The sequence below is a fragment of the Centrocercus urophasianus genome, unplaced genomic scaffold (assembly GCF_019232065.1).
Source record: "Centrocercus urophasianus isolate 14NV4802_14NV808 unplaced genomic scaffold, USGS_Curo_1.0 seq_17, whole genome shotgun sequence".
In the NCBI taxonomy this organism is placed as follows: Eukaryota; Metazoa; Chordata; class Aves; order Galliformes; family Phasianidae; genus Centrocercus; species Centrocercus urophasianus.
This window is the reverse complement of record NW_024884722.1, coordinates 30,674,809-30,695,630: the sequence shown is the minus strand read 5'-3', so window position 1 is coordinate 30,695,630 and position 20,822 is coordinate 30,674,809. Positions and strand designations below refer to the sequence as shown.

Sequence of the window (20,822 nt, the reverse complement as noted above, 5' to 3'; positions counted from 1 at the left end):
GTCGACCGCCGCCCGCCACCCCCAGCACCCCGCCGCTGCCCGCCTGGCCCACTGCGGCACACGCTACCTCCTCCTACAAGATCTACGTCCACGACTCGGCGCCCTCCTGGACCTTGTCTCCCTTCCAGGAATCTACCACTACTACGCCGGAGACCACCACGACCCCCAAAATCCGTAAGTGAAGCGCACCGGTCCGCTCGGGCACACCCCTCCCGCCGGTCGGGTCATTGGCATCGGGCGCCGTCCGTCCCGGGGCTATCGCAGCTCGGGGGACGCGCGGTGCCCTGCGGGAGGCCGGAGAGCGCCAAGTTCTGCTTCTCCTGGCTGTCTCTCGGCCTGTTCCCCGCTCGTGTGGCGGGCGTCGAGGCAGGAACAGCCGTGGGAGGCGGCTGGAATTCGCTGCGGTTCATAGGAAAAGCTTTCCCTTCTAGTCTGGTGTGAGGGCGGCATTTAGGAGGTGTGGGAAGCAAGGGGACAAGTGATGGCCCGCCAGGAGGGGCAGCGACACTGCTGACAGTGAGCAATGGGAGCTCGGGGCGGGCTGCGTTTCTCTGCCGGTGCGGAGTTTCTCTGGCCGTCCAGCAGCCGGCTCACACCGAAGGAGCCCTCAGCCCCGGAGGGGTGCTGTCTCCGGCGCCGAATTGGGCTGCTGGGAGGAACCCCGCCGGAGAGTGGCACCGATGCGCTCCCGAATGCTCACAGCAGCCCAGGGCTCTCTGGCTCCAGCCAGTACTGTGCCGTCTGCAGCCTCAGCCCGTGACTGGCTATTTTTTTTTAAGCGGAGGAGGTGGCTCGTTCCCTAGTTGCTCTTTGTGTCTGGCTCTTCCTGCACTGCGAGGCACAAACCGAAGGATTTGGGTTCGGTCCGAAATTTCGTTTGAGTTGGGTGCATCAACTTTCAGCTTCTCGTAAAGGTTATTTAGGACAAATGCAGTCCGTGCCAGAGGAACTTCTGTGTGGTGCTATTTAGTGAAATGCTCAATTGTACTGTATTAGAGTCTTCTGTGCTTTTTCAGATGCAACGTAGGAAATGAGGAGCCTGTGTTCTCCATTAACTCTTAGTTGCTTTTTCTAGCAGTGTCAGTTCGATCGCATGCACCACCTGGATTGCTTGTACAGCCAGCAGCTCCCCTTCTGCATACTAATGCATGCTTATTCCAGTAGAGGATTTGGGTAGCTGGTCATTTAAACTTAATTTTGTCCATTACATCTGTTTTGCTGATGAACCCTGGGACAGAGAGTGTATGTGCAGCAAACTGATTTTGTGAATTGGCAGAACAGGGAGAAGAGTGGCAAACTGGATGTGTACGTGTGGGTGGGCGTGCAGGTGGTGGATGGCTGGGAATGATTACGATTAAAACTGCCACTAAATCAGAGCAGCAAACCAGGCAGTAACTTGCTTCCCCAGCATCTGCTACTGCAATTGAGAAAGAGCCATCTCTCACAGGTGTGGCTGAGCCTGGTTGCTCTCTAGCTGCAATCAGAGGAGCTTCAGTGGTACCAGAGGGAAAATCTCTTGTGGATCTGAGCCTTAGCTGTCTCACTGAGGTATATGGAGCTGTATAGAACACTTGGAAAAAAAAAGCAAACAAGGAAACAAAACGTGTGAAGGAAGTATGATTTGCAATCTGCGTCTCTGATCTCAAATCCTGTGTGCAGCAGTACCTTACTGGCATTTCAAACTGCAGTGACGTGTGTGCCTGAAATGCTGCTGGGCTTCCAGCCTGGGTGGGACCTGTCAGGATTTAAAAGCTGCCTTGAGAGCTTTGCCCTTCTCCTTTTTGTGTCTCTTTGGGTCTGGAAGAGAAGTCTGCTGCAATTTTCTCCCATCTCCGTTGCTTCCTTACAAAAGGTATAGAAGGCAGTAAAATCCTTATTAATAAATTATTGTCACTGGCAGAACTCTTTTGCGTTCAGGGTGCACAAAGGAAGAAGAGAGCCTTGAAATGTTCCTGGCAGTTTTACAGTCCTGTAACTGTTCCTTGTTTCTAGGAGCCTGCTAATACCTTTTACAGCAGGGTGTTTCCCTTCATTAAGTACAGCTGGGTTATAGGATGAAATGCAAGAGGTGCAAATCCAGCAGAAATTGACCCTGTTTGGGCACATTGATAGCAGAGATTATCATTAATGGAAGATTAAATAGATTACATAAAAAAGGATTTGAATTTGTAGGGCATGTGGCATAATTTATTTATTTAAAGCCACCTGTATTTCCCTGATGCATATAAGCCTGTCCGAGGATACATGTGAAATTCTCTGAGGCTGCAGTATCTATCAGAGGGGAGAGGGACAAGTAATGTATTCATCCTGCCAGGAAGTGCTGCCATGGTGTGACCCTACAACAAGTACCTGCGTCTGCCACTGAGTTCGCATTGCCCTGACTAACAGCTCTTAGCAAGGAAGGGTATTCTTTTAAACAAGTGCATCCTTGTTTCGTAAATTCAGCTGCATGGTCCTTATGTGGCCGTTGCTCCGGTGGCTGTTGAAATGGAAGTCGTGGATCTGTTGTGTCGCGTGAATACAAATCTGACATGACAAATCTGATGCCCCAGCTTTCAAAGCAGTGCACAGCCCTGTGTGATCCGCCGGCTTGGCAAGGCACAGATGGAGGCAGGGGTTATGGGTTATTTAGCCTTTCGTGGCTTCTAAGAAAAGAAGCAGCTGTCATTATTCATGTGGCAGTTCATTTAATTGCTTCAACGTGTTAAAATGGGCTCAAAATGTGACTTGAGGAAATGGAGAACAAATTGGGAGCTATTTCTTCAGAAAGCCGGATGATTGCCCACCTGAAGTCGATGCCGGTAAAGCCTTTTCTCTGTGTGTGTATTCAGCTGAGGAGATGTTGTGAAATCTCTCACTTTTTTGTGGGTGTGCATAATGACAATAATTCTTGGTTGTGTTTCACTCAAAGTCAAGCTATCTGTGAGCTGCTTTGCAAGTTCTCGTTGAAGATCCTTCAGGTTCTGACTAAGCAAAAGCCATTGACTCATCGGCTTTCTCTCTGTACTGTGTGCCTGCGTGTGTTTCTCATGTTCATGTACAGATTGTGGCTTTTTATCCTCATTTCCCAGCATTCAACGTGAAAATCAATCATTGATTTAGGATAGCCTAACCCACAGATGAGCAGAATCAGCCAAGTGACTGGAACGCGCCGGTGAGGTTTTATTATTATCAAACCATTGGTTTCATTTCTATGGTGTCATGCCCTGATTTTTTCCACTGTGCATTTTTTTCATGGTATTCTGAGTTTTTCAATAATGTTATTATCTTTAAATTGAGATGTTGTACTTATAGGTGTGTTCAGCTGTGAAATACCCCGTGGTTTCTGTGGTGTTCCTATGACAAAAGGCTAATGCAGAGAGCTGAGGTCAGGCAGGTGGGGCTCAAGTAATGCGTTGTAACCAGGGAAAGAGATGTTACAGAAATCTTAATCAATAGATCTTGTGAAGTCCATTTGCGACCTTCTTTTGTGTCCAGACTGCAGCCTGAACACACTTTGATTTCCTGCTAAAGATTTTCTAGTCCAGTCGTTTGTCCTAGTCATATCTCTGTCTGTTTGCTATGCACGGCATGGGTTCAAGTAACAAGCATCTGGCAGCTGAACTGCTACCAGCACTGACATTTTGGTGAAAGCTGTTTGTTTTATTTTGCACTGACTCAAATATCTTTTTCACATTAAAGATGACACTTACATGGAACTGCGGAGTTTTCACCAACTGGAGGGTGTAGTGGGAGGTGCCAAACTGTAGTAAAACCAGACCTACTCTTTCCAGAGCTCTGAAGCATCCTGCCAACGAATGACAAGTATCTGTGAGCGCTTTGCGTTCTGATCGTGAGCTGTCATTGGGATCAAGGAGTGCACATGTGATGCTAGAACACGTGCCTGTAGCACTGAGTGAGATTAATATGGCATAGATTAATAATCTATGAAGCATCAAAGGCCGTGGAACAAAGAAAAATATATTGAACTGGGAACTCTGAAAGCATTTCCTTCTTGTCCTCATTCTACTTGCTTTCAGTTCCCATACCATGAGTCAGTGTACCACAGATGTGATTAGATTTGTGTTTTCCACCTTATATACTTGTCAGCACCAAAGCTAATGCCAAGATACAAAATAACAAATTGAGAATATACCCTAAAGCGTAAGTATTTGTAATTTTATTTCTCATTTATTATGATTATAACTTCTTTCCTCTGTTCAATTAGGTGGAATGACGTTGGGCTTAATTTCACTTTTACATTTATAATCCTCGTTATAGTTGGGAACTAGCACGCTTTTCATCGAGATCATAAGGAATTTGAATGCTTATATGTAGGCTGCACTCATAGATATGTACGATGATTCGGTTCAGATATATTTCCCTTTAGTTGAAGTATTTGTTGGAATAGCATGACCTGGGAGAACTTTCACAGCACTGGTATGATAAGAGGAAGGGATATGGCTGAAATGACTCCATGGTGCCTTTTAATCCCTACGAAAAATCTTTCGGGGGCTGTACAGATTCTCATTATGTTGATTTAAGCTGTGATCACTGGCAGAAGCAAAGCCTTGCATTTTATTGGGCATATTTTTTTAGCAACTATACAAGGACATTATGTGATATATTATATGTTGACAACAGAATACCATTATTAAATTAAAGTATTGATTCATTACAAAGTATTATGCTAAAGTAATGTCAGTGGTTTGTCTAAACCCACAGAAAATGGAAATTAAAAATTAAAGCGAAAGACCTGTCTCTGTCTACAGCACTGTGTCTAGTGTTGCAGTGCATTTATCATCTGACTCATTGCTTTGAAGCCTTCTGCAAAGCCCAGTAAATGCAAGGATTGCTGTGGATTTGGCTTTGACTTTATCGGTAAATTCTATAGCTCATGTGGCTTTCAGGAAGTATCTACAGCATCCTGTTGTTTAACTTTGCTGATTTCTCCCATGATTTGTTTGCGAGCGCAAGAAAACATGCCTAGTGCAGTCATGTGGGGTGACCTGGTCACAAAGAGAAATAAATGCATAAAAACTTGTGTCTTTTGCATGTCTCTGAGCTTGCTGAGTTCTTTTCGAAATTTATTGTTATGGGTTGAACAAATCTGCATCTTCACTGCAGGCATGGGGAGAAAATACAAACAAGCATTTGGATGTTTGCACCATCCCTGTTTTCAAGGAGGTTCTGGACCTCAAGGTTTCTGGCTTGGTCTCTGCTAAGCAAGGCCACTGCTTTGGTTCATAGAATCATAGAATCATAGAATCATAGAATCATAGAATCACCAAGGTTGGAAAAGACCTAAAAGATCACCCAGTCCAACCGTTCACCTATTACCAATAGCTCCCACTAAACCATGTCCCTCAACACAACATCCAGCCTTTCCTTGAACACCCCCAGGGTCGGTGATTCCACCACCTCCCTGGGCAGTCCATTCCACTGCCTGACCACTCTTTCTGAAAAGTAATACTTCCTCATGTCCAGCCTGAATCTCCCCTGCCGTAGCTTGAAAAGGTTGTGGTGCTTGGCCTTGCAGCATAGGTTAGAGAAGAACCTGCACAAAAGTAGAAATGTATTTGATAATTGTAAGAGGGCTCCTTGTAGATAACTGAACTGAAAGCTAAGTTGAAACACGTCTTTTTCATTTGGAAGTCTCTTTCAGGTTCTGTTTTCTGGAAGGGATTTGTTGTCACTTACTATTAAGCATAGGTATTGCTTTTGCGTTACAGGATTAGACTAAATTCAGTCACATAAAGAACAAAATACTTTGGGTCATGGAGATGATGTCTTACTCTAAGAGACTTAGGATCAATGTGATGGAGTTTAAAGAGTCGTTGAGCAAGGAGATAGTGGTTTCTCATCAGCTAATTTCTGCAGCGGACCTCTCTTAAACCTGCTTTCATACCTGCCGTTTTTTTGTTTTTTTTTTAGACCTTCTAAGCCGTTCTTCTGTGTGAAGTGCAGCTGTAGTGGAGAAAAGTGGCTTGCTGTGGGGCTGACCCACCAGGCTTGCCAGGCTAGGGCTTTTCTGAGCAGTGCAGATGGCGGCAGGGAGAGGAAATGCATGCAGGTGAGTGAGTGGATTTAACCAGGTATTTATTTTTTTCTCAAACAAGTGTCTGCCTCCCGTTAGGTCAAGAGACATTCAAGAGAGAGGAAGTGACTAAAGCAGCCCTGAGGAGAATTCTGATAGATTCATTTGTAAATTTCAGTTTCTTTATAGCAGAAAAAACACTTAATTGAGTTAGTTGTTCCTGATGAAATTTGTTGACGTGAGGGAAAACACATTGCAAAATGCTTACTGCTGAATGTTTAGATGTTTGTTTCTGAAACTTTATCAATCTGCTTTGGCTCCAAAGGTGCATGTACTCAGGTATTATTTCAAAAGATAGATGAGTAAAACCTATACAGTTCTTTCAGCATTTCATCTTTTCTATCTCCGTCTATTCTGCCCTCCAGTGCAGTGTTCTGTATTTCCAAAGCTGTGTTTCTTACACAGCATGTAAACAGGAGGATTCCGTGACTTTAATGCCTTTGCAACGTATAACCCTTTTTTTTTTTTTTTTCTTTTTTGCACTGTGTGCCTGATGACTGATTGCTGACTGCAGGAGACAAGCTGTTAGCTTCAAAGATAACTCCCTTCGTATTGTGTTTAGCAACAGATCGCCATAGAGCTTTTTAAGTCCAAAGCAATGTGTGTTTTATCCATAGAGTAATTTGAAATTTGTACGTTTGCAAGAAGGAAATGTTCAGGGAAAGCTCAGGTGGAACAGAAGAGGCTCACTGTCCAGATCTTGCTGCAATAGCTCAGAATGAACTGGGTAAGAAGATAAGGGGAAATGTTGGTCTGAAATACCTCAAGAAATTCCTTTTTCCAGTCCTCGTAAAAGAAGTCAATCAACTTGCACTGCCTCTTCTTTTTGCTGTAGCAAATCCTGTTGATTTCTTCTTTTTTTTTTTTTTTTTTTTTTTTTTTTTTTTTCATTTATGGCTTTGCTTTTTTTTTGCTTTTTCTTTCTAAATTAGAATGAATGCTTTAGAAATCCAAAGGGCCCTACTCTCATGTCCCATCCTTCCCCTGTTCCCAGCTTGTGCTTTATACTTATACGGAAGATGCATGTAAGTGGTGTATTGACCATGTAGTAGGCTCTCTTTGTAGAAAAAGGATTTGATATTCTGATCTGCTGGAAGAGAGCTTTCAGTGAAGCATTCTGTAACTTTGCTAGCAAAAAAATTGAGGAAAGTATATCTTGATAATATTCTGGGTAGAAGATTTGCTGCATTAAGTAGTTCACAGTCTTTGTTTTTTATAATGGGATTATTGTATGGCCCAGTTTTGCAAACCTGGAGGCCCAATTTAGGATGTGCTGGCGATGCTTTTAGTAGACTTAAGCATGTGCAGAATTGGGGTCAATAAATGAGAACATCTGTGTGATAAAATCTGTTACTGTGTTAGATTGTATTGTCAATGCTTACAAAACATGCTGTGCACATAGATGTACATCAGTTTGAAAATGCTGCTTTTTAAAAGTCTTCAGTATTATTTAAACACACTTGTTAGAGTTGAGCTTCTGTTAATGCTTTTTCCTTTCTGTTTTTGTGTTTTCACTATAACCATGAAGCAGTGCACCATTATGCTGTGTGTTCTCTGCATGAAACATGTCCTGTAGTAAAACCTTTGTGTTCTGGGGGATTGCAGCTGGTTAGCTGTAGGCTCTCAGGAGAAATGGCAGTCGTGAATTCTTTTCATGCCACTTATAAATAACACCCTGCTCTGAATTTTATTTTATTTTTTAAATATCATTCTGGAAAATAATACTTCTTGTTTTGTGCACTATTTTCCTCTCTCTCTGCTACGTCTCCAGGTAGCAATATGACAGGGATGAGGTTTTCCTGAAGCACATACGTTGTTTTCTGAAACATTAGAGATGCCACACTGGATTGTATGGGAAAAGTATTAAAAAAAAAAAAAAAAAAAAAGAAAAAGTTATTATCATCATGTTTTTCATTTCACAGCATCACTGCGGTTAAGTTCATGATTCTAGTTCTCAGGGACTGGGCTTTGGTTGCTGGCTGTTACCAGCTAGAGGGGCTATAGCACTGTGAAACAGCAATCCACTAAATTAGTATTAATAACAAAGCGCTGCTTTTTCAGATTTGATTATTCTCATTGATGTCAGAACTCTTAAAGCAAGCATTTTTGATAAGATTGGGATATTCTCTTGCACTGTCTGTGCTGGTCTGTTACTGCACTGACAAGGGCTTTTTTGTTACATGGTAAGCAAGTGTTGTAGAAAACATACAATCTAGCCTGCAATGCTTCTAAAGGTAAACAGGGTTTTAACAGAAACTAACTTGCATGAAGTGTGTTCAATTATACTACACTATACAATGCTAACATTTTAATTACATCTCCTGTTTGAATTGATGATAAAATAGCATTTTCAGTGGTGTGCTCCCAGTGGCTGACAGTTGTGGGTGGACAGCCATAGGACAAGGGGGATTGTTTTAAACTGAGAAAGGGGAAGCTTAGGTTAGATATCAGGAGGAAGATTTTCACCCAGAGGGTGGTGAAGCACTGGAACAGGTTGCCCTAGGAGGTTGTGGATGTCCCCATCCCTGGAGGCATTCAAGACCAGGCTGGATGTGGCTCTGGGCAGCTTGGTCTGATGGTTGGTGATCCTGCATAGCAGGGGGTTGGAACCAGATGTTCATTGTGGTCCTTTTCAACCCAGGCCATTCTGTGATTGTAGCCATCCCACCTGCTCAAGGTTGAGCAATGCTGCTAAATACTAAGAAACCAAAACCAGTTGTAGGGACTCAGTTTTTTCCCCGTGTGTTACAGTGTAAGTGGTGAGTGGGCTATCATCAAAGTTGTACCAGGCTATTCCAGAGGTTGTGACTTGGGAGCTGGTTTATTAATACTTTGAAAAAACAATCTATTGATCGTCTCCCAAGTGCTGTGCTTTGTTCTTCTTTGTTGTTTGTTTGTTTGAAGAGAAAAGCTATGTGGAGAGAAAAATAACATTGTTGTTCAATCTGTCAGTGATTTTGCCAAAAAGAAACAGTTTTTGTTTGAAACATAGAGATGCACTGAACTGAAATGTTACAGTCCTTTTGCTGCCATCTAACTTTTTCAAAGCAAAAAAAGAAAACCAAAACATTTGCAGTGCTGGGTTCAGTGGGCCGTGGTTTCAGAGACTTCACTGATGGTATTACTCTGATGGATGTCACTGCTCCTGATTTAGGAGGGGAGATGTACTTCTGTAATTATTTCATAAATAGCCTGCTTTACCGCATTAGTCTTTAGCCTTCAGTCTGACCCAGCTACATAAGGGACACAGTGCTGGAGTTCAATTTACTCTAAAAACTGTGCTTTTTCAGTAAAAGGCCAAAAAGTCATGTACAGTGTTTTTCCTTAAGCAGCCTGAGTTTCTTCTGCTTTAGATTTCAGCCTTTATAACTTCTCTTTATGTAAGGCATTGTCATGTTTCACTGGGTCAGCTCTTTAATCTTAGGACTGTCTCAGTGTAATATCAATATAAAAATCAGCTGTAGCTCCTTTCCATTAATCAAAATCATTGGAGACAGAAACATGCTGGTAAACTGTAGCATCTCTTAGCAGGTGAAGTTCCCTGTGAATGCTGTTATAGTTTATAGTACATACTTTAAATAAGCTGATTATCTTAAAGCACTGTCCAAAAGACCCTATCTTTGCCACTGAACTGAGGTTAGATACTTTCGTATCAGGTTTGCGTTAATGCACAAGGGCTTTTTCCAACCGCCTTTCTTTCGGTGCTGTGCCAGCAGGCTGCACTTTTGCCTCAACCAGTTAACTCTAGGGCTGTGAAGCTGGGGACCTTCGCACTCAAGGTCAATGATAATAAAAACACAGAAAATGCAGCATTCAGAAATACAGAGCTTAGTCTGAGGGCTTTATCAGCACCAAGGAATGTTCGTCCTTGGTGGCTGCATTTGCCTTGCCGTGGAGAAGGCTGGCTGGGAGCTAAAAGGGCTGCACTTCTGCTAAGTTCTGCTGTTCTGGCAGCATTAACCACTCTGTCTTCTCTTCTGCAAAAGCACAGAGGGGGAAAAAAAGTGCATTTAATACCTTTTTAGAACAGGAGCATGTTCATTACAGAGGCCTGTTCAGTCCTGAGTGAGTAGCAAGAATAGTAACTTAATATTTTCTATTGGTTTTAGATATATCTGCCTGCAAGACAGAATTCTTGCAGGTTTTAGTTCCTGGATGCTGAATTTATTCTGGTATATGAAACTGAAATTTTAACAGTGATGTGTTTGAGAGGGAAGAAGGGTCAGATATTGTCTTTTTAAATTCGGAGGGGGAGATTAGAGTCTGCTTGCATTCACTGAATTTCTGTAGTTGAGTAAGTCTTGGCTAAACTTCGTGCTTACATATGTGGGGACGGCTCTCACCCATTGCCTTGGCAGGTGTACAGGATTTGTAGCCAGCTGCAGCATTGCTGCTGGAAGCTGCGCCTATGAATGTGGTCGAACACAGTTTGAGGAGCTGCTGAGTAATGTTCCTCTTTGCTCATTTGTTCACAGAGGGTATTTTGGAAACATGGACGGTTATGTATTCAATGTTGCTAATAACTGAAATACATTTACCTCTGATTCTATCAGTGATCCTGACTGAAGAGTGATATACCTGCAGAATATGAAGTGTTTTGGACAGAGAGCAGAGCTAGCAGTTCCCTGTGAAGCGATTATTGTGGGTAATCCTGCAGTGAGGATAAAGTATATGAGACGATGAAAAGAATCATCATCCTTGTGAACTGTTTTAGTTTTTCATACTCTGAGAATTGTGCAATTTTAAAAGCAGTGTGAGTTTATTAGGGAGCTTATTTTTTAATGACGATCGCATAAAGAAGATGCTGTAAGATTGTATCTAATGAATTAAATACATTACATTTGAATTATTTAATTACAGATTACTTTTCAACCATCCCTTAACATCCTAATACTCTCAATATTTTTCAAGATTTTAATCCTGTTTATTAATGCAACCTGTAGGACAGCATAGACGAGTAGCATGTATTTCCTTAGGAAATACTACTTAAAAAATGCTACTTAAAAATAAGTTTACTGTATTTTAAGTAGTGAAACATAGTAACCAACACACAAAATGGGGTAACGAGCTAACTGTGGTCAGGGGCCCTAACGATTTCTGGGATGCAGATTTTAAAGAGAGAAAAGCTGTAAGGTGGCTGTTCTAAATATGATCTTATTCTGCAGAAATATATTCCACTTTTTTATGCATGTGTCACTGGTTGTGGCTTTGAAGACTGGATAAAAGATTGAAGTGCAGAATTTGAGTTGGGCTCTGAGGAAATGGTCTCTCATGTAACTGGGCATTCAGTGGGAGCTGTGGGCTGCTCCAGCTGCTCTTTAGAAACCACCAAAAGAAGGATAGATCACAGGCAAGCTCTGGCCTAGATGCTTTACATTAGAACTAAGGTGGAAAGATTGCTGGAGAATGCAGAGTCCAAAACATAGTGAAGATCTCCTAATTATCGCCAGATTTTGGTTAAACTGCATTGACAAGAGGGTAATTTAAGATTTTAAAGGTGAGCTCAGCTCTATGTGGGGATAATCAAAAGGGCCAAAAGAAGTGAATAGGAGGATGTTATCTGAAATATGTGATTTGACATTTCAGTACTGGTTATGGAAAATAAATTGATATGAAAAGAAAACCCCAAACCAAGCAAAACTTGCAGAAAAGTTCCTGAGGTTCAGCAGTACATCATGTCTGTGTTGGTTGCTAATATGATTTCCTGCTTTATGGAACAAAGTGACTTTTCCCTCTGGGTCCTGACAAAGCATATCCCATAGTGCATAGATGGAGATAGCGTTAAATGAGCTGTACTGCACTGTTGTCTTTGAACTTCTGCCCTTCGTAATTGCAACTGAAATTTGCACGTTCACCTTGAATTTGGTAAATTTTTTCCCACTACCACCAGAAAATCGATAAGTTGGACAGTGTGCTGCTCTTGTCATAGATAACTGCTGTAGGATTACTTTATTTCTATCCTTTTGGTGTGCTTACCAGTCTGCATTCTGCAAGACTTGGTGATGGATAAAAATGAGTTACTACTTTTCTTCAAGCTCATGCTTTCTTATTTGAGAAATAATGATGTGATGAAGAAAGTGAGAAATGAGAGATGTGTTACAATGAATATGCACTTAATCTAAATGTCAGAAATATTGTGGATTATGTGTGTGATCATTTTCAGTAGTTCTTTAATAGATCTGATACCTTCCTTTGTTATACTGGATTAAAGGGAAGCTTGTAGTTTTTGGGTTATTCAAAAGTATGTCTCCAAATATAGCCAAGGTATGTGTCTGAATAGCAAAGTGTATCTGACAGTGGTGCAGGGCTGTGTACAAGGTGCCCTAGCAAGCGAGTTATTCTAATTAATAATTCCTGTCTTTTTGTTCTGCAGTGTGTTGGATCAGGTTTGAATTTGGGGCACTCATTAGGCCAACAGCTGCCATTATGACAACCCCTTTAAACCTTTTCAGCTTAATTTTATAGGCAGTTGTCACCGGGAATTTTAGTAAGGACTAAGATTTATATTGCTTTCGCATTACTTGTTAAAGCTGAAGTGTTACTGTTGCCATATCTCGCATCAAAAGGAAGAAACACATTCGGTGTGGTGTAGTCTTCTATACATAGAGACCAAGTGCTCTCTGAGTAGGTGGGATCCTTAGCCAAATCCCAACCCAATGAGATAAGTGAGAATAAGTGGGCCTCAGCTAACATTTAAAATAAACACAAAGGAGTGCCTTGCTTACCCTAGTCTGTTGTTCTGCATATGCTCATAGTTGACTTTTATTAAAGGAAGCTGTGTTCATCTCGAAGAAAAATAAAAGAAAAAAAGATTTGTTCTAACAGTAGCTAATGTAATTATTAGCATGGATCTGGGATGGAGCTTGAGGTAGATTTTGAGCTAGCTCAGCAGAAAAAAATTGCCAGGTGCTGATTTTACCTTCTTTCTTTTTAACTCCCTTCCAAAGTTTGATTCTGATACAAAAAAAAAAAGTAGGTTTTTTTTTTTATTTTACTTGATATATTTTTTTTTTTCATGGCTTCCCCCAGATCTTCTTGGCTTTAAAGTGTAAATGGATAAATGAAAAACTTGCTGAATGTTGTCCTATTAGCTTATTTTTCCTGCTGTTAGCTTAAAGGTTTCAAAATGTTGTCCCTATGAAGAAAAGATATTAAAGGCACGTTAGAAACAATTTGTCATCTCAAAATTCTCATGCCTTTTGATTGTTTTCGTAGTTTAGAGATGGTTTTATTAACGTTGTTTATTACTGAAGATTAATATTTTGTTTGCATGTAGACATATGACCCCAGCACAGTTGTTTCTATTGAAGGCTCACTTGTTACGCATTTCAAAGCTTATGTGAAATAATTTATGGCAGAGCTTGAAAATATGTTTTGGTAATAGCTTTTTTAATGCCTTTAGGACATTTAATTGCCATTAAGTGGCATAATCTGCTGTTTGGAATGGAGAGCTGGGAGTATTCTGGTTGCAAGCACGATAATGAAATGAAAACAAGGAGGAGTAATAAATGAATAGTTCGGTACTATTAGCAGCTTGCTTGGGTTCAGCATCCTATTTATGACCAGAGTCTATGGTGTGTATCACCTAAGGGGAGATATATTTTCCCCAGGCTATTTGGGGTCTGATCCTCACTGTGCTGAAATGGTCTTAGAGTGGCATTAATTTTGACAGTGGTGGTTTCAGCCTGTGGATCTTGATTTGTTATGGCTGAAGTCAGTGGTGTCTCTGTGTGTGGCTGGACACAGGGCACAGTAGACAGTCTGGCCCAATTATGCAGGACTTAAATGTCCATTTTACTGAGCAGTGGTATCTGTACAGAAGAATTTTTGGCAAGATTTCTGTGTTCTGCATGACTCTCAATGCTTCTGCCAGTCTTGATTTGTAATGTTTACATCGTAATCTCATTAAATAAGCATCAGAACTCTAAAAATCAGTTTGCAGTTTTGCGTGCTTTGCTTTAAAAATAACGCAGAAGTTAAAGCTTTCCAGGTGTTACATCCCTTTCCATATATCTTAGTTTTGATCACGTGTCAGGGTGCTCAGCTGGTAGGCAGGTGAGCAGTAGGGGAAAATAAAAGATTTGTGGTGGCCATTTGTTTGAAGCAGTTAACTTTCCAGTTTTCTTGAGGTTCACAAGTAGAGCTTTGATGGTAATATATACTCTAGTATGAAACAAAGGGTTAATATGGGTAGTATCTCTGTCATGTACAATTTTGGTGTGTAGTATTTCTTTTTGACCATCATGCTGTTGGTTTGGGTGGTTAGAATTTCTCTTCAGAAGTTTCTATCCTAGATAAGTGTTTGTCCTACAGAAAGGAAAGCTGTATGGTTCTATGTCTTCCTACTGAAGCAGTTGGGTTGCATAACTACCGTGTATAGTCACTGTGAAATGCATCACTGAATACATGATTTTTAGATGGTTTTGTATATGTACTGAAATTATAAAATTCATGTTATATTTGGAGTCTTAACCTGTAATCAATGTATGACCATAGGAAGACTGGGTACTCCTTTTTTTTGGCTGCTGTTTTGGGTGTGATTTTGTAATAGGCAGGAAATCTAATAGATTCTGTATGGCTGCTTATCAAATCACATAAAAATTCCACTGATTTGTTCTGCAGAACCTTCTTAATTGAGACATATAACAGTTATTGTCAAGTTCTGCAGTATTTGGAGAATATATTCACAATAAGCATACCAGAAGCTGTCTTTCCTCATTTCGGAGTTTAATATATGCTATTACACTTATTCCCTACTGATGAAATGGCAAATGCTGTTTTCAGTTTTCTGCCCTGAGTCTTCTGTTGTTGCTAAAATTTTCCAGAAATGCCCAGAGAGGACGGGACAGCAGAGGTAGGAAGAGAAGTCTTGTGCTCAGAGGCAATGAGAAAGACAGATTTAGAAGACTGACAGATTAGAAAAGCTAGAAATTATATGCATTATGAAGCTCAAGCATTTTTTCTCATAGGCCTGATTGATTATGATAAAACTGCTGCCTGTAGGTGAATTATTGAAGAGCTAAGAAGGAAATAACTCCAGGATGAAGTGCTGTGCCCAGAGCTGGGTCTGGCATCAATTCCTACTGTGCACTTCAGCAGAATCCTGTACTATTTCTCCCAGGGATTTTCCTCAGATGGGTGGCACTCCTGAAAAGAAAGTAGTAATATAAGCTAGGGAAGGAATTCCTTCTATCATGAGCCATTAAGATGACTCTTCCATTTCCTCTACGGAAGGGCTTCCTAATTGGTTGAGCCTGTGTTACTTCAGTGATACCATTGCATTCAGAGCTGAATGAACATTTCTTTGTATCTACACAAGCCTCAAAAAACAGGAAATCTTGCCCAAAGTACTTTATTCATGATAGCGGAGCTCACAATGTTTTTATTTCCTTTTAGTATCATTTTAACAAAACAAGTATGGTTGGACAGCTGTATCTTTTAGAATTCCACCTAATAAGAGAAATTTAAATTCAGAGTTTGTTGTGTAATTACTGGGAAGATCTAATGATGGCATTGAGTCCTACTTATTTCCTGCCTTGTACCATTTGTCTCCAGCCAACTTTCACTTCATTGCTGCTTGCTGCAGAGGTAAAAAGTACGGGTGCAAGCAACTGAGAGACATAGATACGATACTTGCTTATCATTAAGAAGATAGTTACTGTTCTGCATTTGGAACTTGATTCATGTTGAATTTTTTGATGGGTCTTTCCTAGTCTATAGAAATCTTCTGAGAGTCTTGGGGGTGGGGGGGGAAGGAAGAAATTTATAGAGTGCTCCAGTAGAAATTTTGCTCTCCGTGAACTGTCATTTTCTGACTTTAAAATACATTTTTTTGGGAATATCCTGCTCAGTCTTGATGAAAGTGGGAGACACAATTGGGTACTTAATCTGGTTATGTGATGGTTGTCAGCTCTATTTTATTGTTGTCATTTTTTAATAGATTGTTCTGTTTTTTTTCACAAATGCCCTGGAATGCACAATGAACTTTTAAAAGTAGTTTTCTAGAACCTTTTCTTGATGCTTCTTTTATGCAAGTGCTTGATTTTCTTTGTAAGTGGTTCCTGCTAGGAATGTAATGTCTGCAGGAAATGTTCCTCTGTCATGTTCTGTGGTAAAGATCAATACAAAAAAGTCATTTATTTTATCTGTAGTATCCATTATTGATGCCTGATCTTTTAGTGGAGCGTCTGATTCTTTCATAGGCTTCCTGTGAAATACACTTAAATGCCTTGTTTATTGCCTTTAGCTAATAGCTTTTAAAATTCTCCTGGTTTCCTGAATTATTTGCTCGGGATAGATTTCATTTTTGAAAGGATGTGTTGTCATTTATCTTCCTGTTTTCCTCTGTTACATTCTCTCTCAGTGAGAGGAGAGCATTCCATACTTGCATGGATTGGCTTGCAGTGTCATTTGAGATATTTATATTTTATGTTCTCATACTTCTCCTCTTCCGTTCCTTTCCCCTTCCTTTTTCTTTTTTCAAGACCCCCGAGTCTTTGACAAGTTTTATTTGTAATGCCTACTGACTTCCTTTTTCTTCATGTTTTGAATCAGCTCTGCTTTTTTGTTTTTCTGTGAGAACAGAGTTAAAACTGATGTCCCTTTTATTTTTTTTTTATTTTCCTTCAGTCTCCTTGCTGTTCCAAGAAGGAGCTGTAGAAGGTCCTGATGTTTTTCAGAGGCAATCAGCTCCAGGTCAGGTGCATTCAGGGATGGAACAGGGGAGCCCAGCTAAGGGAGACCCGAGAGCGAGGGGAGATCTGCCCAGAGCTGATTGTATATTTTGCTGCTAGAAATAACAAAATAAGACTATCAGAATATATTCATGTTTTTCACCTTTTTGTTACAGTCTCTGATCTCCATGTGGCCACAGTGGATTAGTTTTCTTCTGTATTTCAAATGGAGAATATCCAAGTTATGCACTCTTCTGTGAGTCTTTCCTCACCTTATTTCACAAGAAAATATTTGAAGGTTATTCTCAGTGCAAATCAAATTAAAGTTTCTGTCTGATAATGTTTTCATGTGCTCATTGTTTCAAATTATAATTTCTTTTATTATCTTTATATTTTGAGATCCTATTTTGTTAGACATGGAGATGAGACATTAGAGAATAATTCTCTGAAATGTTTTCCTAAAGCAATAAGGATATATATATATATATATCAAATATATATACATCTATGTATATCAAATTCTTGTGATTGCTCAAATTACAATGTTGATACGACTGTACTGCATAAATATGGAATTTTCCACTGCATTCCTCGGTGCTCAAGTCCATGCAGTCTGTTTCTCCCAGTAAGCGGGGGACTGGAACACAGAAAGTAATAGAAGGAAGAACTTCTTTATTCTCAGAGTCCCACAGCCCTGGAACAGGCTGCCCAGAGGGGTTGTGGAATCTACTTCTCCAGAGATACACAAGTCCTGCCTGAATTCCTCCTTATATGACCTGCTGTAGGGAACCTGCTTTAGTATGAGCATCAGACCTGATGTTCTTTCAGGTCCTTTCCAGCCCCTACAATTCTATGCTTCTGTGAAGTCCTTATCCTCCGTGTTGTCTACCAGTTAACTTCTGGCTGTGGATACTTCAGGGGGTTTGTTTTGCATCTCTCTGCTGACTGTGTGAGAGTTGTACTACTAATTATGTGAACGCTGAACTGTTGAACAAACAGTATGCAGAGTTTTACTCTCTGATGAAGGATCAGTTTCACATTGATTCCTTTATTCCGAATACAACATCCTCATTTGGAGAGGATGCCAAAGATGTTTTGATACAATTTCCCATTATTTACTACTTTTAACTTCTCTTCTGTTACAATATTTTGAGTTTGCAGCTGCTAAATTTATCCTCCAAGAACCAAACAGATCACGGAGATAGCAGGCTAAATAGACCTATCCTTTCCTCTGCATATGAGGTACTTTCTGTCTTGATTCAGATGCAACTGTCTTTTGACTATACATAGCATCTTTTAGTTATATGTACTGCTGCACTTTTACATTGGAAACCTGTGTTTTAATGGATTTATGTCTCTAATCTCTCAAAGAGATAAACTGTTTCTGTGGGTACCCAGTTATTTAGTGACTTTTCTTAATTTCAGACCGTTATCTAGTACTATTAAATTCTAACATATTAAAATTTAGTGAAGGGGATATGTGTTCTGAATGACAGATATCTTCAAAAAATCTGATCCATCATTTTAAAAGGAATCAACTTTTCATTTAAAAATGTTATCTTGGCTTTCTGATTATTTTCTGCTTCCCAAGGAATAAATAAAACTTCCCAGAGTATTTGCTCTTTAATATCTTCATCAGTGATGTTGACAGTGGAATATAGTTCACCCTCTGAGAGTCTGCAGATGACACTAAGATGTGTGGTGGTGTAGTGGAATGCTAAGTCAAGGCCTGAAGCAGTGATGGAGCACCTGGTGGGAAGGCAGGGCCAACCCAGGGGAGCTCAGGGGCACACAATGCAGCTGAGTGACTGGAAGGGGTGGAACCAGGATCCACCCCTTCCCAGACTTCATTTGAGGGTTGGCAGTAGAGGTAAGGGTTTTTTTTTTTTTTGCTGGAGATCCATGTGTACCCGAGGCCTTCCAAAGGTAAACAGTTCTTTTCCTTCATTTCTGCATCTGTGGTTGCTGCATTTATTCTTGTTCTGATTTGCTGTAGCCAAAGACTTTGCCTCCCTGCTATTGTTGTGGTACTTTCTGTCCTATTATAGCATTACAAGTGTAGTCTACATGCCTGAGGAGTGGGATGCCATTCGCAGAGATCTAGACAGGCTCAAGCAGCAGGCTTAGGAGAGCATCATGAGGTTGAACAAATCCAGTCCTCTTTTCCTAAAATGCTATTTTAATCTTAGTCTTAGTGCCTTATTAATTTCTATCAACATCATATTGCTTTAGCCGTTCTCATTCTTGGTGAAATGATTAAGATTGTGACAGGATGGAAAACTTAATGTGGTTTTTATTTTACTGCTTATCTGAAATGATGTGAGCACTGAAATTTTGATGAATCAATCTCCGCCCTTTTTCAGTGCCCTTTTAAAACTTTATATATGTATAAGAAGAGATCATATTGCAAAGCAAAACTGAAGCATAATTGTTGTCTCTTAATTTTTATGAATTGTAAGATTTTTTTTTTTTAATTAGGATGTTCCGTATTCCTTTCTTTTTTCACAGCACAGAAAACACAGGATGATCTAGACCTGGCATTGACATTATCTATCTGCTTTATGCATTTTTTTACTGGATTTAAAAGTTGTATTGCATTGTATGATCTCTAATGGCTCACAAGTTGAATAACGTTAGGAAGCATTAAAGACCTGGTTTGATGTCAAGTTTAATGCTCTTCCTAAGAGCAATTTGTAGAGATTAGGATTTAGTGAGACATCACTGGAGGATTAGCAATTGCTTCTGAAGGCATTCTGAGTTGACAGCTAATGGATAGCTTTCCCCGATAGCTCTTTTATAGTCCAGTGCAGCTGGATAAAAATCAATGAGAAAGTGAACTTAATTTTGTTTATCCATTAATTTTGGTTTTAACAGATGAGTTCAGCTGCTTTAGTAACTTGTTTAGTACGTTGTCCCCATCTATCACAATCTAGATAACCTCAATTAACGCACTGATTAATCCTCAAATTCTTCTTCAGTTGTTCCCTTCTTGACTACATGGTGTGAAGGAAACTGTTTGCAGCAGGCCTGAGAGGACAGAGCGTGTGATCCTGAGTGCCCCCGTAATAAGCAGACTGTGAAGAAATGTAACTCCTTTCTCTTCAGGTATCCTGCCCTTCCTGTGTGTATATGAGAACTGTAATTAAATTAGTTTCTGCATTTGCTTTTCTTAATTTGTTCTACTTTTTGTTGTTATTTAAATGTGAGACTAATAATCACCTTGAGCTCTATTCCTAGCTGGGGACTCCAAAGTGCAATTCAGATGTCATTGTGGAAATACCAAGCAGGATACAAAATGGCTTAATTTTATAAGATTAGTGTATGTAAGTGGAAAAAGAACCAACTACTGTGTAACTGTGAATTGATGCAGGACTTTTTCTAAGAAAGTCACAGCCCTTGTTTGGAATCTTCACAGCTTTCCATATTTCTTAGCAGTGCTTCTGAGTAATGAGCCCCATCTAATTTAACTGTTCTACTTCTTAACTTTGACTGTCACATCTAGTGACACTGGCTGGGGGGGCAGTTCTTCCCTTTAAAAACTAGTGACGCAGAATACAAATATAAACTGATACGTTAATTGGAATATTTTCAGTGATTTTTTTTTTCCTTTAGAAATAAGTATTTAGTTATTTTTCTTAAGTATTCATGAACTTTCTCAAAATTCTTAAAGAAGACCACAAAATAATCATTTTCTACACTACAAAAATATTCTGGTTTATACTTGTAAAATTTAACTTTTAGGTAAAAATGATCCAGAGTTATACTTCATAACCAAACAAAAGCCTCTAGGCTGCTCTCATTGCTAGAACCATTTCTCATCCTATAGTTTGATGTTGGTGCTGCTGTGATTCAGCTAGCAGTGCCACACCTGACAAATTAGTGTAGAAACAGCTTGAGAATTTGCATTTATTTTTACAGGTCGTGTTTCTGTTTTGTTTGTACCTTCGTTGGCTGTTCTTTCAAATAGATAGCACACACTGAGCATTGTTGCTGTCTGGGTTTCAACACAGTAGTTGATGAAACATTAACAACAGAGGAACGTGTGTCCGGAGCTTCTTTTCAGGAGCTGCCTT

At 40.1% G+C, this 20,822-nt stretch overlaps 1 protein-coding gene across 1 annotated transcript in view; it reads left to right on the top strand.

Annotated features, from left to right (window-relative positions):
• Window positions 1-2: 2 nt before the first annotated feature.
• NRG3 (neuregulin 3) overlaps window positions 3-20,822 on the top strand; it is a gene marked incomplete at its 5' end in the record, with an annotated part of 371,341 nt that continues 350,521 nt past the window's right edge. Inside the window, one exon of the mRNA XM_042818296.1 lies at window positions 3-174. Within this exon, the coding sequence (XP_042674230.1) occupies window positions 3-174 (172 nt within the window). The remainder of the gene's footprint in view (window positions 175-20,822) is intronic.